The sequence below is a fragment of the Myotis lucifugus genome, unplaced genomic scaffold (genome assembly GCF_000147115.1).
Source record: "Myotis lucifugus unplaced genomic scaffold, Myoluc2.0 scaffold_417, whole genome shotgun sequence".
Classification (NCBI taxonomy): Eukaryota; Metazoa; Chordata; class Mammalia; order Chiroptera; family Vespertilionidae; genus Myotis; species Myotis lucifugus.
In genome coordinates this window covers 940,497-957,075 of record NW_005871465.1, presented here as the reverse complement: position 1 = coordinate 957,075, position 16,579 = coordinate 940,497, and the positions used below count along the sequence as shown (strand labels likewise).

The window sequence follows — 16,579 nt, the reverse complement described above, 5'->3', positions numbered from 1 at the left end:
GGTCGACTGCACGGTTGACCCATCGGTCGGACACTTGGTATATTAAGCTTTTATATATATATACTAGAGGCCCGGTGCACAAAAATTTGTGCACTCGGCAGGGAGGGGGTGGGGGGGTCCCTCAGCCCAGCCTATGCCCTCTTGCAGTGTGGGACCCCTCGAAGGATGTTCACCTGCTGGCTTAGGCCCGCTCCCTGGGGGATCGGCCCAAGCTGGCAGTCAGACATCCCTCTGGCAGCCCAGGAGCCCTAGGGGGATGTCCACTTGCCAGCGGGGACCAGGCCTAAGCTGCAGTCAGACATCCTTAGCGCTGCTGAGGAGGCGGGAGAGGCTCCCGCCATCACTAATGTGCTGGCAGCTATCAGCCTGGCTTGTGGCTTAGCAGAGTTCCCCCTGTGGGAGCGCACTGACCACCAGGGGGCAGCTCCTGCACTGAGAATCTGCCCCCTGGTGGTCAGTGTGTGTCATAGTGACCAGTCATTCCCAGTCGTTCTGCTGTTAGGGTCAATTTGCATATTACCCTTTTATTATATAGGATAGATTTCACATTCCAGAGATGGAAATTCATAGTACTACAGGCCTACCTCAAAAAAAAAAAAAAAACACACAAGAAAAATCAACAATAGATTATTTAAGCCTACAACGTAAAGAATTAGAAAGAGAACATCATGAAAAACCTAGAACAGTGATGGCAAACCTTTTGAGCCCGGCGTGTCAGCATTTTGAAAAACCCTAACTTAACTCTGGTGATAGAACTTTTTTGATATTTGCAACCATAGTAAAACAAAGATTTATATTTTTGATATTTAGTTTATATATTTAAATGCCATTTAACAAAGAAAAATCAACCAAAAAAATGAGTTCGCATGTCACCTCTGACACGCGTGTCATAGGTTCGCCATCACTGACCTAGAATAAGTAGAAGGAAGGAAATAATAAAGGTTAGAGTAGAAATAAATGACAGAAACAAAAAAAACAATACCCCCCCCCCCCCACCAAAAAAAATCAATGAAACCAAGAGCTGGTTCTTTGCAAGGATAAACAAAATTGATGAACTTTTAGCCAGACTCATCAAGAAACAAAAGAGAAGACCCAAATAAATAAAAAATCATGAACAAAAGCAGAGAAGTAACCACTGACACCATGGAAATACAAAGGATTGTAAGGAAATACTATATACCAAACAGATGGACAATGTGGATGAAATGGACAAGTTCCTAGAAAAATACAATCTCCCAAAACCAAATCAGGAAGAATCAGAAAACCTGAATAGGCCAATAACAACTGATGAAATAGAAGTAGTAATCAAAAAACTCTCAGCAAACAAAATCCCAGGTCTGGATGGCTTCATGGGAGTTTTACCAAACATTCAAAGAAGAACTAACACCTATACTCCTCAAACAATTCCAAAAAAATCCAAAAGGAGGGAACACTTCCAAACTCTTCTTTTGAGGCCAGCATTACCCTAATTCCAAAACCAGATAAAGACACTACAAAGAAAGAGAATTACAGGCCAATATCCCTGATGAACATAGATGCTAAAATCCTCAACAAAATTCTAGCAAATCAGATCTAGCATTACATTAGAAAGATCATACACCATGACCAAGTGGGATTTATTCCAGGAATGTCGGGCTGATACAATATTCGCAAATCAATAAACGTGATACATCACATAAACAAATTTAAAGACAAAATCACATGATCATATCAACAGACGCAGAAAAAGCATTCAACAAAATCCAACACCCATTTTTCATAAAAATGCTCAGCAAAATGGGAATAGAGGGAGCATATCTCAACACGATAAAGGCCATATATGACAAACCTACAGCCAACATCAGACTCCATGGGCAAAAACTAAAATCATTTCCCATAAGAACAGGAACATGACAGGGCTGTCTGCTTTCACCACTCTTATTTAACATAGCACTGAAAGTCCAAGCCATAGAGATCAGACAAGAAGAAATAAAAGGCATCCAAATTGGAATGGAGGAAGTAAAACTCTCATTATTTCCAGATGACATGATATTGTACATAGAAAACTCTAAAAACTCCACCAAAATACTATTAGATTTAATAAATTAATTTGTCAATGTAGCAGGATACAAAATCAACACCCAAAAATCGCTGGCTGTTTTATATACTACTAATGATTTTCAGAAAGAGAAACAGAACAAGCAATCCCATTTACCATTGCAACAAAAATATTAAAATACTTAGGAATAGCCGAACCGGTTTGGCTCAGTGGATAGAGCGTCGGCCTGCGGACTCAAGGGTCCCAGGTTCGATTCCGGTCAAGGGCATGTACCTTGGTTGCGGGCACATCCCCAGTAGAGGGTGTGCAGGAGGCAGCTGATCGATCTCTCTCATCGATGTTTCTAACTCTCTGTCCCTCTTCCTTCTTCTCTGTAAAAAATCAATAAAATATATTTAAAAAAAAAATACTTAGGAATAAACTTAACCCAGGAGGCAAAAGACCTGTATTCGGAAAACTACAGGACATTGAAAAAAGAGATAGAAGATATAAACAAGTGGAAGAATATACCAGGTTCATTGATTGGTAGAATCAACATCATTAAAATGTCCATACTACCCAAGGCAATCTACAGATTCAATGTAATCCCTATTAAAATACCAATAGCATAGTTCACAGAGCTAGAACAAATACTTCAAAAATTTATATGGAACCAAAAAAGACCCCGAATAGCCGCAGGAATCATGAGAAAGAAGAACAAAGTTGGAGGAATCACAATATCAGATTTCAAGTTATACTACAAAGCCACTGTAATGAAAGCAGCCTGGTACTGGCACAAGAACAGGCATATAGATCAACAGAACAGAACAGAGAACCCAGAAATCGACCCAAGCCATTACATTTAATTAATATTTGACAACAGAGGCAAGAGCATATAATGGAGTTAAGTCAGTCTCTTCAATAAATGGTGTGGGGGAAAATTGGACAGATACAAACAAATCAAACTTGACCACCAACTTACAACATACACAAGAATAAACTAAAAATGGATAAAAGACTTAAATGTAAGTCGTGAAATCATAAAAACCCCAGAAGAAACCATAGGCACCAAAATCTCAGACATCCCTCATAGCAATATGTTTATTGATACAGCTCCTAGGGCAGTGATGGCGAACCTTTTGAACTCGGCGTGTCAGCATTTTGAAAAACCCTAACTTAACTCTGGTGCCGTGTCACATATAGAACTTTTTTGATATTTGCAACCATAGTAAAACAAAGATGTATATTTTTGATATTTATTTTATATATTTAAATGCCATTTAACAAAGAAAAATCAACCAAAAAAATGAGTTCGCATGTCACCTCTGACACGCGTGTCATAGGTTTGCCATCACTGTCCTAGGGCAATAGAAACTAATAAGAAAATAAACAAATGGGACTACATCAAAATAAAAGGCTTCTGCACAGCAAAGGAAACCATCAAGAAAGTAAAAAGGGAGCCCACTGTATGGGAGAACATATTTGGCAATGATACATCTGATAAAGGGTTAATATCCAAAATATATAAGGAAGTCATACAATTTAATAGAAAAGGCAAACAATCCAATTAAAAAATGGGCAAAGGACCTAACTAGACACTTCTCCAAAGTGGACATACAGATGGCCAAGAGACATATGAAAAAATACTCAGTCACTCATCATCAGAGAGTTGCAAATTAAAACGACCATGAGATATCACTTCACATCTGTCAGAATGGCTACCATCAACAAATCAACAAATGACAAATGCTGGCAAAGATGTGGAGAAAAGGGAACCCTAGTACACTGCTGGTGGGAATGCAAACTGGTGCAGCCATTATGGAAAACAGTATAGAATTTCCTCAAAAAATTAAATATGGAACTGCTATTTGACCCAGTGATCCCACTTCTAGGAATACATACTAAGAAACCTGAAAGACCAATAAAAAAGAATGTATGCACCCCTATGGTCATAGATAACAATTTACAATAGCTAACATCTGGAAACAACCCAAGTGCCCATCAGTTGATGAATAGACAAAAAAGTTCTGATAGATTTTTATCATGGAATACTATGCAGCCGTAAAAAGAAAGAATCTCTTACCCTTTAAGATAGCATGGAGGGACCTGGATAATATTATGCTAAATGATATAAGTCAGTCAGAGAAAGACAAGTATCACATGATTTCACGCATATGTGGAATCTAAATAACAAAATAAACTAATGAATGCAGTGGATCCAGAGACATGGAAGCATGGAACAGAGTGCAGAACCTCAGAGTGAAGGCAGGGGAGGGTGGGTAGGCGGGAGGTAATCAATCAAGGACCTTGTATGCATGGCCCATGGACCAAGACAACGGGGTGGTGAAGGCCTGGGACAGAGGTGAATTGGAGGGGGTCAATGGGGGAAATAGGGGACATATGTAATATTTTCAACAATAAAGAATTATTTACAAAATAATAAGAAATAAAAATAAAGATCAGGAGAGGTAAACCAATCTCTATGGCTACAGAAGAGGGAGTTTGAGTTTACTCACTCATTAGGCTAACAAGGGAAGAATATTATTATCACTAGAGGCCCAGTGCACGAAATTTGTTCACAGGGGGCTGGTGGGGGGCTGGTGGGGGGCGGGGGGTTCCTTCAGCCCGGCCTGCACCCTCTCCAATCCAGGACATCCCTCTCACAATCCGGGGCTGCTGGCTCCTAACCACTCGCCTGCCTGCCGGCCTGATCACCCCTAACCGCCTCGGCCTGTGGGCCTGACTGCCCCCTAACTGCCCCCCTCCCTTCCCGCTGGCCTGATTGCCCCCTACCTGCTCCCCCCTGCTGTCCTGATCATCCCCTAACTGCCCCGCCCTGCCGGCCTGATCGCCCCCTAACTGCCCTCCCCTGCCAGCCTGATCGCCCCTAACTGTCCTCCCCTGCCGGCCTGATCGCCCCCAACCGCCTCTGCCTTGGCCCCCGCTGCCGTGGCTTTGTCCAGAAGCTGTCCGGTCTAATTAGCATATTACCCTTTTATTAGTATAGATTATTTTCAATTTCATTCCAGTATAACATTTTTCTACCTAGACCTGGCAGTTATAGTTTGTGTATTAGTTATTTATACTGGTAAACTCCCTTCTTCTCACTCACTAATATGCTGTAAGCTCCAGTGTGAGAGGGACTGTGAGTTTTCATTTATATATCTCCATATGCCTAGTACAGCACCTGGCAAAATATTGTACACATAGCACATGTATGTTTGCTGCATTACATTAAAAAAAAAAAATCAAGGACAGAAAGAAGAGGAAACTTCCTCTGTATTATTTCTGGAAAGTATGGGGAGGCACATTAGGCCAACATTAAAACAAAACTTCTTTAGCACTGGTTGCTTCAGAAGTAATGTCCCTTCACCTTTGAAGTATTAAGTTTCTGAACAGGACTGTCCTCAGAGACTCAGATTTAAAAAGGCAAGTGAAGAAAGCGAGGAGAAACAAATCTATCCTAGAACTTATACTAGAACAAGCAGGTCCAACCCCACTGGAAATCTGTAATTTGATAATGCAAAAGCTCAATCCTACTCTATCAGAGAATTAAGTACCAGAACAAACCTTTGCACATGAGGCATTTCACATGTGTTATTTTCATTTCATCCTTGATATTATTCCAATTTTATAAAAGGACACGGGTACTGAGAGCATAAACAATGAATGGGCCCTAGCCGGTTTGGCTCAGTGGATAGAGCATCAGCCTGCAAGAATGAAGGGTCCCAGGCTTGACTCTGGCCAAGGGCGCAAGCCCGGGTTGCGAGCTTGATCCCCAGTAGGGGGCGTGCAGGAGGTACCCAGTTGATGATTCTCTCTCATCATTGATGTTTCTATCTCTCTCTCTTTCCCTTCCTCTCTGAAATCAATAAATATATTAAACACACACACACACTGAATGAATTTTGAACTTGGACTCAAACCATGTTCTACCCACTGGACCTTCCTGCTTCCAAGATAAATTAGTGCTGGTAAAATACAACATTGCTACTTTTATGAACTGGCATAAAAAACTTAATTTTCTACCCATAACTTAATTTCCATACCATAAATTTATGCTTGCATGTCTGTCTTACCACTTATTTCAAGTTCTGCCCAATGTGATTTCTTTCCATTTGCTGCTTCCTCAGTGGACATAATTGTGTACATCTTCCGAGGGTCAGGGGGCTCGTATTTTTCTTTGGGCATGCCTGTTGAATTAAGAAAAGAAACCAATCAGTACTATGAAGAATCAAATAACTGAAAAGAACATCTTTTTAAAAAAATAGACACCCATATTATAATCTCTAAATAACATTTCCCATTAGGAACTCCTTGAAGAAATGGAGGATTGAACAAGTTAACTGTAAAAAAACATTTCTGAGAACCAGACAAATTTAAAAAACTAAATATAAGTTGATATCAAAGGACTATTGTTCATTTTGCTTGTGGGTATTTTTTTTTTTAATCCTTACCTGCTATAGACACATTCTGAAATATTTAAGTGGAATGAAATTTCACTCTTGTGCATATTCCCTCAAACTTCCTGCCCAGTTTTACTTCACTTTCTTCATTTGGATGAACCATAACCCACTTTAACCAACTCTCTGCCTGCATAGCTAAACATAGCTAGAGAAAAACTTACCATCATGTTAATTTATAGTAGAGAGCCAGTCAGCAATCATTTCCCTCAAATAAACTCATTACATGGACCAGAATTTACACTGTAAATTCTCCTAGCCCCTTCTTCTATTTGACTTCTCCAAATCTCCAACACTCATCCCTCTATCTTCCTGCTCTTTTATTTTCTCATTAAAACAGAAAACCAGAAGAGGCCTTTGTATGAACTCTGACCTATGCCCATCTACTCTCTTTTACTAGGGACAAAGTGCCTGCCCTCTTGGCACTTTATTCTACCCCATCACCTTGCCTATAAGGACATTTCTTGGCAATTTGCTCCAATGTCAAATTTTCTCTCCACATCAGAACTTTATCTTCTATACATATACATGGCACATTTTCTTCTATTAAAAAAAAGTCTTAACCTTATTTCTCCCTTGTTTTCACATTTTTTTCTCTCATCCTCTTTACAAGCAAAAATCTTCAAGAATGTGTATGCTATCAGTCTCCTAGTCTTCTCCCAGTTAAACCCATCCAAATCAGTACATGCTTTTAACATTCCATCAAAAACTGCCAAGAAGAAAACCAGGGACCTCACATGGTTATATCCAAAGTTCGTTTCTCAGACCTTTTACTTATTCTCTGATCAATACGTGATGTAGATAATCACTCCCTCCTAGAAACATGTCTTTCACTTGGTTTCGAGGATATCTTTTCTCTTGGTTTTGCTCTTAATCTCTCTAGATTTAGTCTTTTGTTAGTTTTTCTACAGAATTGGAATTAACTCCACTTTATCAACAGAAACCTGAAGCTCAAAAAGGTTTAAGCAATTTAACCAGTGCTATAAGACTGGGAAGGTAACAGAATCAGGCTTTGAATATATCCAACTAAAAATTAAAGCTACTGTTTAAGTGAAATAACCCAATCACAAAAATTTCACTAATATGAGGTACTCAGAATAGTCAAAATCAGAGGCAAAAAGTAGAATGGAAGTTGCCAGGGACTGGGGAAAGAATGGGAAATAATTGTTGATTGGGAGACTTTCAGTTTTACAAGAAGAGTTATGGAGATGGCAATGGTTACACAATATTATGAATGTGATAACACTGAACACCACACTTAAAAATGTACTTAAAATGGTAAATTTAAAAAAATGTTTTTATTGATTTTAGAGAAAGAGGAAAGGGGTGGGAGAGAAACATCAATGTGAGAGAGAAACATCAAGGGGTTGCCTCCTGTACGCACCCTGACAGGGGACCAAACTTGCAACCTGAGCATGTGCCCTGACCAGAAATTGAACTGGTGACCTTTCAGTACACGGGATGACACTCAACCACCTGAACCACACTGGCCAGGACTAAAATGGTAAATCTTATGTTAAGTATATTTTCCCACAATAAAAATACTGGAAAAAAGTTAAAGTTACTTTCTTTATGCTGTGCTACCTCACTACTGATGGGACGTAGTGCTATTTTTCAAACACAGAAATGACTTTGACTGTGTAGTGAAAACACAGAAAAAAGAAAGTTATCCCAAAAAGCTGTTCGAACAAAGAATATAAATGGTCAGAAGAATCATCTGCACAAGAAACAGCACATCTATTTCTTTGTTTTGTTAAATATTGATTTAAAAACTATCTTTGTATATTTTAATTTCTTCAGGATAGAAAAACAACTGACTTTATAGCCTGATACAAAATACTTAACACTGAACTATACTGTTAAGAACTGTTCCCATTGTGTCTAGAGGACATTCTGGCAAAGCAAGTGCCCTTTCTGAATGATATGGATATACCAGCAATAACCTAGAAAACATAAAATGTTGTGTAAGACTACCAGAATTGATAACATCCTTTAAGATCATCCAAATGCCATTATTCTGATCAGAGTCTATTTAAAAAACAATCATTTGATCTTTATGGGCTTATCCAAATAGAATTTAATAATGAAGAAATTGCTCTGTAGAGCTGAGGTTAGTATTTCGGTCTTATTATTAACCACTCTTACTTCTTAGTGAAAGTTCAGAAGTCTGATTTACCAATCTCATATAAGCTTAATGTAAACCAATATTCAGAGTTTGATCACACCTCTAAGAATCAATAAAAGTGTATTGAACTAAGATATCTGAAAACCAGGCTCAGGACTTGGGGGTCATTCCATCATAATCATGGTTTCTGCCGTGGCAGCCAACCACTCCCTTTCTTTGTTTTTCATAACGTGACATGAGTTGTCTTAAAATTTAAGAGACGGGCCATTACTCTAAACTTGAAAGCAGTAAGGTCTTCTATATTTCCCAAATCCCAGAGTGAGGAAAAAAGAATACATTAGAATAAAAGAAATGGTAACAAACTATAGACAGTCAAGCTCTTTCAAGGAGCAGCAAGAGAAGCACAACCTCACCCATTTTTCTGGGAGTCCAATAAAACTCAGCATTGGAGACTAGGTAGAGAAAAGGATGTAAGAATACATATAATTTAAGATTTTCCCCATGACTTTGAAATCAACAAAGCAGATCTTACTCTCTAAAAAATACAGTACATCACTGTATTTAAAAAAAAAAAAAAGATTGAAAGGTTTCTAAAATAAAATAGACTTGAAAACTGTTGAGGTGAATTACAAGAGACTCTTAAAAAAATAGCTAGGCCAAGGGAGCCAAGATGGCTGCTAACGGGAGAGCAGGCTGCAAGATAGTGTGTGAGCGCAAGAACGAAAGGAGAGTGCATGGACGTGCGGGGAGTATCTGTATTTGTGAGTGCGGGATGGCTATATTCCAAGGGACTGTTGGGAACTGGCGGACAGGGCTCCCCTGGCCGGGCAGCCTCTACTGCTGCTGAAATCTCTCCCGGAGCGCCGGCTCTGCCACAGAGACCGTGCCATCTTGAAGGCGAGACTGGCTGTGATCGGAAGCCCACAGATACCTATCAGGACCATACAACCACAACGCCCAGGGACCAGCTGCCTCAGCTGCGAACCCACGAACACCGAACACCGGGACTCCAGACTCCCCGATTGCAGGCACCTAAAATGTCTGTCCAGAGGGAGACAAAGTGGCAACGAATGTGAGGACGGGCCCTGTGCCTTCTCACAGAGCAGATAGAAGGAACAGCTGAGCCCTAACCGGTTTGGCTCAGCGGATAGAGCGCCGGCCTGCAGACTGAAGGGTCCCGGGTTCGATTCCGGTCAAGGGCATGTACCTTGGTTGCAGGCACATCCCCAGTAGGGGGTGTGCAGGAGGCAGCTGATCGATGCTTCTCTCTCATCGATGTTTCTAACTCTCTATCCTTCTCCCTCTCCCTTCCTCTCTGTAAAAAATCAATAAAATATATTTTTTTTAAAAAAGAAGGAAGAGCTGAATCGAACAACACCCACCCGGAATTGGCAAATTAAACACAGCTGGTGAGGCAATCCGTGGACGGAAAGGACAGATATCACCTAGAGCACTGGTTCTCAACCTTGGCTGCATATTAGAATCACCTGGGAATCTTTTTAAAATCCTGATTTCTGGGCCTCATCCTCCAGAAATTCTGTTTCTTTGTTATGAGGTGAGGCCACAACATTAGTAACACGAAAAGAAACAACATCCGCACAATAGGGGTGCCAGAAGGAGAGGAAACTGAGCAAGGAATAGAAAACCTGTTTGAAGAAATAATAACAGAAAACTTGCCTGATATAGGGAAGAAAAACTCACACAAGTCCAAGAAGCTCACAGAGTCTGAAAGACCGAGACCAAGACACATTATAATTAAACTAGAGGCCCGGTGCATGAAAATTCATGCACTAGGGGGGGGTCCCTCAGTCCGGCCTGCCCCCTCTCGCACAGTCCAGGAGCTCTCAGGGGAAGGCAACACCCCCATCACACCTCTGCTGCTGCCACTGCCGGGAGCGCCAGCCTCGGGCAGCCCTGGGCAGCTGGGCAGCCGCCATCCGAGGCTTGCCTGCACTTTCGGGCCGGCTCTGGGCAGCTGGGGGGCTGAGGGGACTGGGGGATTCCAGTACTGTTACTGTCACAAGAAAAGACATATAGATCAATGGAACCAAACAGATAACCCAGAAATCGACCCAAGCCATTATGCTCAATTAATATTTGACAATGGAGGCAAGAGTATACAATGGAGTCAAAACAGTCTCTTTAATAAATGGTGCTGGGAAATTTGGTCAGATACATGCAAAAAAATGAAACTAGATCATCAACTTACACCATACACAAAAACAAACTCAAAATGGCTAAAGGACTTGAATGTAAGTCAAGTCAACCATAAAAATCCTACAAGACTCCATAGGCAGCAAAACAAAAGACATATGTCATAGCAATATCTTTACAGACACAGCTCCTAGGGCAGGGGTGGGCAACCTTTTTGTGAGTGCGTGCCAAAACCAGCAAAATCTCTGACTCAAAATTCTTCTGCGTGCCAACACTAATTTTTTGAGAACATGTTACGCCTCCTTGATATCTCTTAAGGTGTACGTATGTGAAGAATCTTGAAGAAGTAATAAAATTCATTCGAGCGACAAAAACACAGTCTATGATGATGAAAAATACATTTATTTTTTAATGTATACATGTACACTGATAGTCCGACAGAAAATTTTATGACTCCGTTTGATATTATCAGTGGGACTTTTGCTGCTGCATCACTGATGACAGAGATTTTACATCAGGTTTATATTTCGTGACCTTCAGAGATATGCACGAGCTACTACTTTCATCCGTCAGGCTACTCCTACTACGAGACTTAACAAAATTCATCACTGAGAACAAAGATTCACAAGCATATGTGGATGAAACCAAAACACTGGTCGAATCTAGGAAGGCAGGGAGAGTTAAGGCAGAGGCATAGAAATTGCTCTTCCCCTCTCTCGTCAATCCATGTCTATGGTCTTTAAGATAACTTGTTATGTAAAATTATTTATTTATCTAAGATGCACCTACACTGAATTTATCTGAAAAATAAAAAAGTCGATATTAAGAAAAAATTATAAATGGAAGATTATAAAAGAGGGTTTCGCGTGCCAGCAAAAGTTACTGGTGTGCCATGTTTGGCATGCGTGCCAGGGGTTGCCCACCCCTGTCCTAGGGCAATGGAGACTAAGGAGAAAATAAACAAATGGGACTATATCAAAATAAAAAGCTTCTTCACAGCAAAAGAAACAATCAACAAAACAACAAGAAAGCCCGCTGTTTTTTTTTTTTACAAAACATATTTGCCAATGATATTTCCGATAGGGGTTTAATCTCCAAAATTTACAGAGAACTCATACAACTTAACAAAAGAAAGATAAATGATCCAATCAAAATATGGGCAAAGAATCTAAATAGACACTTTTTTAAAGAGGACATATAGAAGGCCCAGAGATGTATGAAAACATGCTCAAAGTCACTAATCATCCGAGAAATGCAAATCAAAACAACAATAAGATACCATCTCACACCTGTCAAAATGGCTATCATCAACAAATGACAAGTGCTGGCGAGGATGTGGAGAAAAAGGAACTCTCCTGCACAGACTGATGCAGCCACTGTGGAAGACAGTATGGAGTTTCCTCAAAAAGTTAAAAATGAAACTCCCATTTGACCCAGTAATCCCACTTCTAGGAATATATCCCAAATAACCAGAATCACCAATCAGAAAGGATATATGCACCCCTATGTGCATATATAGCAGCACAATTTTCAATAGCTAAGATCTGAAAACAGCCTAAGTGCCCATCAGCAGATTAAAAAACTGTGGTACATCTACAGAATGGAATACCTATGCCGCTATAAAAAAGAAGGAACTCTTACCATTTCCAACAGCATGGATTGACCTGGAGAGCATTATGCTAAGCGAAATAAGCCAGTCGCAGAAAGATAAATATCACGTGAGCTCACTCATATGTGGGCTATAATGATCAACATAATTTCATGAACAAGAATAGGTCCAGAGACAAATGGCAGGGGAGGGGGGAGTTAGAGAGCAACCAAAGGACTTGTATGCATGCATATCAGCATAACCAATGGACACAGACGGTGGGGGCTTGCCCGGGGTAGGAATGGCTGGGGAGTGGGGTCAACTGGGGAAAAGGGATACATATGTAAAACATTAGACAATTAAAAAAAAAAAAGCTAGGCCAGAGTCAGTAGGTATATAGCACTTGACTAGTCACTCTCCTATTCCTCCAATCCAGTGCCAGGCATTGCTAGTGATCCTGGCAGCATAAACATCCTTCCCCTTCTAGATCTCAGAGAAACAGTTTGTCGTTACCTTAGAATAATTATTTATCTTGAAGAAACACAGGACATTACTCAGCAGTATACTTTCATTATTAAACACTGGGGGGGGGGGGGGGGGTGGGGAGAGAAGGGGTTGTCCCTCGCCCAGCCAGCACCCTCTCCAATCTGGGATCCCTTGGGGGATGTCTGACTGCCGGCAGGCGTACATCCCTCTCTCAATCTGGGACTGCTGGCTCCTAACTACTCGCCTGCCTGCCAGCCTGATCATCCCCTAACCAGTGATGGCGAACCTTTTGAGCTCAGTGTGTCAGCATTTTGAAAAACCCTAACTTAACTCTGGTGCCGTGTCACATATAGAAACTTTCTGATATTTGTAACCATAGTAAAACAAAGATTTATATTTTTGATATTTATTTTATATATTTAAATGCCATTTAACAGAGAAAAATCAACCAAAAAAATGAGTTCATGTGTCACCTCTGACACGTGTGTCACAGGTTCACCATCACTGCCCTAACCGCTCCCCTGCCAGCCTGGTCACCCCCAGCCTGATCTTGTCCCCAACTGCCCTCCTCTGCTGACCAATTTGATCCTGATTGGTTGGTTTCTATGCCAGTCAGTGTCAAAAGCTCCGCCTCCTAGGCAGCCACTGGCTCCTCACAATTCACCCAGATTTGGTGCTGATTGGTCAGTTTCTATGCCAGTCAGCGTCAAAAGCTCCGCCTCCTAGCCAGCCATTTGCTCCTCACAGTTCACCCCGATTTGGTTCTGATTGGTCGGCTCCTAAGCCTGTCAGAGTCAAAAGCTCTGTTTCCTAGGCATCCATTGGCTCCTCACAGTTGACCCTAACTTGATTCTGATTGGTCGGTTTCTATGCCAGTCAGCGTCTCTGCGCCTATCAACAGGGCCTGATCAGAAAGGCGGGGCTGATTAGCAACCCCGGTGGAGGCCTGAAGAGAAATGGAGGCCCGGCTGCTGGAGAGAAAGAGAGAAGCAAGTGCTGATCAACAGCTGCCACAGAAGCTACAGATCAGACCCTGCTTCTCTCTTCAGGCTCTCTGGGCCTGATTCACAGCCCCCTCAGCAGTCAGTGCTGGGTCGCCTTGGCAACCCAGTGTTGACTGCAGGAATGACTCCTGGTTGGTCGAGCCTCCATTCGTGACGGACCAACGGTTTTTATATATTAGGATTTTATGAAATGGCTTAAAAACACAGAACTATAACCACTGTGAGAAAGTTAGTGTTGTAAATCAGAACTGCAAACAATCACACAACAAATAAAAGACTATCCTGGAGCATTTAAACGAAGGGTGGCCTAACTGCATACCATAAATTTAGAAAAGCTACCATCTACAACAGGGAAAAACATCAGGAATCCATAGTCTTTACCCCACAATTCCAGAAATGCTGTGTATATGTATATGTACATGGGTATAGTGCAGTGAGGGAGCTGGGACAGGACTCATAGGGAGGAGTTACAAGGAATTTATCAGAATCTAAAGTAAAGAGAAAAGAAATAAGACAAAAACATTTAAGGAAGCAGACTGAAATGGAGCCATCCATAAAGCCCAGTGTAAAAAGTCACCCCCCACCCCCACCTGTAGCCCCAAATAGAATAGAATTAAATTCTATTCTATTTAATTTATATATCTCCATATGCCTAGTACAGCACCTGGCAAAATATTGTACACATAGCACATGTGTAAAATATTGTACACATAGCACATGTATGTTTGTAAAATACATACATGTGCTATGTATTTTACAAATGAACAGTTCCCTAATTACAGCCCTTAAATCTATTTTAATCCTCTGGCTAGGAGTAAGTGGGAAGAAACAGCTGCTAGAGACAGGATCATATGGAAAGGGCATAGCAACTTCTTGGTCTATTTTTATGTCAGGAACCAAATTTAAGTTCAACTGAAATTGGGGACAAATATTTGAATGTTCCCCATGGGAAAAGGAATTCCTATCTAATAAAGAGGGAATATGCAAATGACTGTCACACTGCCACAAAGATGGCGGCTCCCACAGAGGAGGCGGGGTTTCGGTAACACAAGATGGCTGCACCCACAGCAGAGGCCAAGTTCCCGTAACGAACCTTAACGAGTAATCAGCAAGGACCTGAGGCTGAGTGGCACTGGGCTGGGGCAGGGGACCTGAGGCTGCGCTCCCCGCACGATAAGGCTTGACGGGGGACCTCAGGCCGTGCCCTCCACCCCAGCACTGGGCCAGGGGACCTGAGGCTGTGCCCCTTGCCTGGTGGGGCTTGACAAGGGTGGGGCCAGCTGGGTCTGGGTCCCGCTCGATTTTGAGATGCCGCAGGTGGGCGGGGTCTTGACTCTGGGTCCCGCGGCCCTTCCCAGACTCTGACAGGAGGAAGATTTTCATATACATTTTACTAATTTTCTTTCATCTCTGACAGTTCTATTTAGAGAAAGGCCAAATAGCAATATTAAAATATTTCCTCTAATTAATCCCCTTTTAATGTGAATGAATTTCGTGCACCGAGCCACTCGTGTAATTAAAAAAACCAAAGCTAAAAATCACCAGTCACAATTGCCCATAGCCAACTAGTATGCCACAGCCTGCCTCTCCCCAACCCCATCTGTACTTAACCTTTAAAATGAGTCCCTAAGGGGAAACCAACAGAGGTGCCTAAGAACCCATCCACACCATCTATACTTATAAGCTATACTTATAATAGGGTAATATGCAAATTGGTCCAGAATGCCATCACGAAATGACTGATCAGCAGGCTGCATGCACTTCAGGAGTGGGTGGGCGGGGACTTGCAGTGTCGGGGATAGAGGTGGGGACTTGTGCCGCCGGGGACATGAGGCCTACTCCCAGCCCGGCGCCCGGCCGGGGACGTGAGGCTGCCTCATTGGCTCCTCATGTGAAAGGTGCGCTCGGATACTCATTCTTATTCAGTGTAGTGGAGCGTGGGAATTGGTTTACAGGATCCAGTCCCACTTGGGGAAATGTTACTACAGTCTGAGTAGATGTAAAATGGGGATCATATTTATTTGCTCACAGGCTTGCTGTAGAACAGACAGAGTCACCATTCTCACAGAATTCAGGATGCCCCATGTGCAAACCTAGAATGAAAAGTCAGCAACACCCTACATGGCCAAGAACTAGAAACTGCCCTTTGAAAGGAGCTGATGCAAAAGGACTGTGAGTCCCGGGAGGGAGAAGAGGAATGCTGTCCTTGCGGTTAACTTAAGAGTTTAAGGTGCAAAACTGGCATCAGAAAGTAGTGGCATAACAGAGGCCATGCAGTCATGTGGCAACAGTGAGACCGTGGGACCCTTGGGACGAGCGGTTTCCAATGCCGTGGGTACCCCCTGCCCCCACCCTGGCTTCTGGGTGCCAGTTACAGACGACCATGTGCGCAGGGATGAGGGCTCCGGGCCTGCGGTGGCAGGCTTAGGGGACCTCCTCCCATAGTCTTCCCCAGCCTGCGCAGCAACAGGCTGTGAGGCGTGCGCCCACTGATGGCATAAACAGGTGACGTCACCTGGAGGGGCCGCTCAGGCGGTTTCCCTGAAGAGGGGCTCGTGCCAAGCTCAGAGGCGAGGAGGTACAGGCTTGGGGGCCGCACGACTCCTTGCAGCCCCTGCAGCGTGGCCAGGTCTGTCTGGTTGTCGTAAGGCCTGGACAGTGTGGTGGCCCCAGCACTGGCGGCGAGTGCTGGGCGCCTGAATCCAGGGATCTGCCCAGATCCACAGGCCTCCCAGCTAGACC

The 16,579-nt window shown here is 42.4% G+C and overlaps 1 protein-coding gene across 5 annotated transcripts in view; it reads right to left on the bottom strand.

Annotated features, from left to right (window-relative positions):
• Positions 1-16,579, bottom strand: part of CNOT6 (CCR4-NOT transcription complex subunit 6) — a 65,670-nt gene that overhangs the window by 32,813 nt on the left and 16,278 nt on the right. For all 5 annotated transcript variants that reach the window (XR_001351090.2, XM_023743873.1, XM_006102553.3 and 2 more), the window contains exon 2: positions 6,097-6,210. Coding sequence is in view for 4 of the 5 variants with exons in the window: in XM_023743873.1 (XP_023599641.1) it covers positions 6,097-6,208 (112 nt within the window). In the remaining variant the exon portion in view is untranslated. The remainder of the gene's footprint in view (positions 1-6,096; positions 6,211-16,579) is intronic.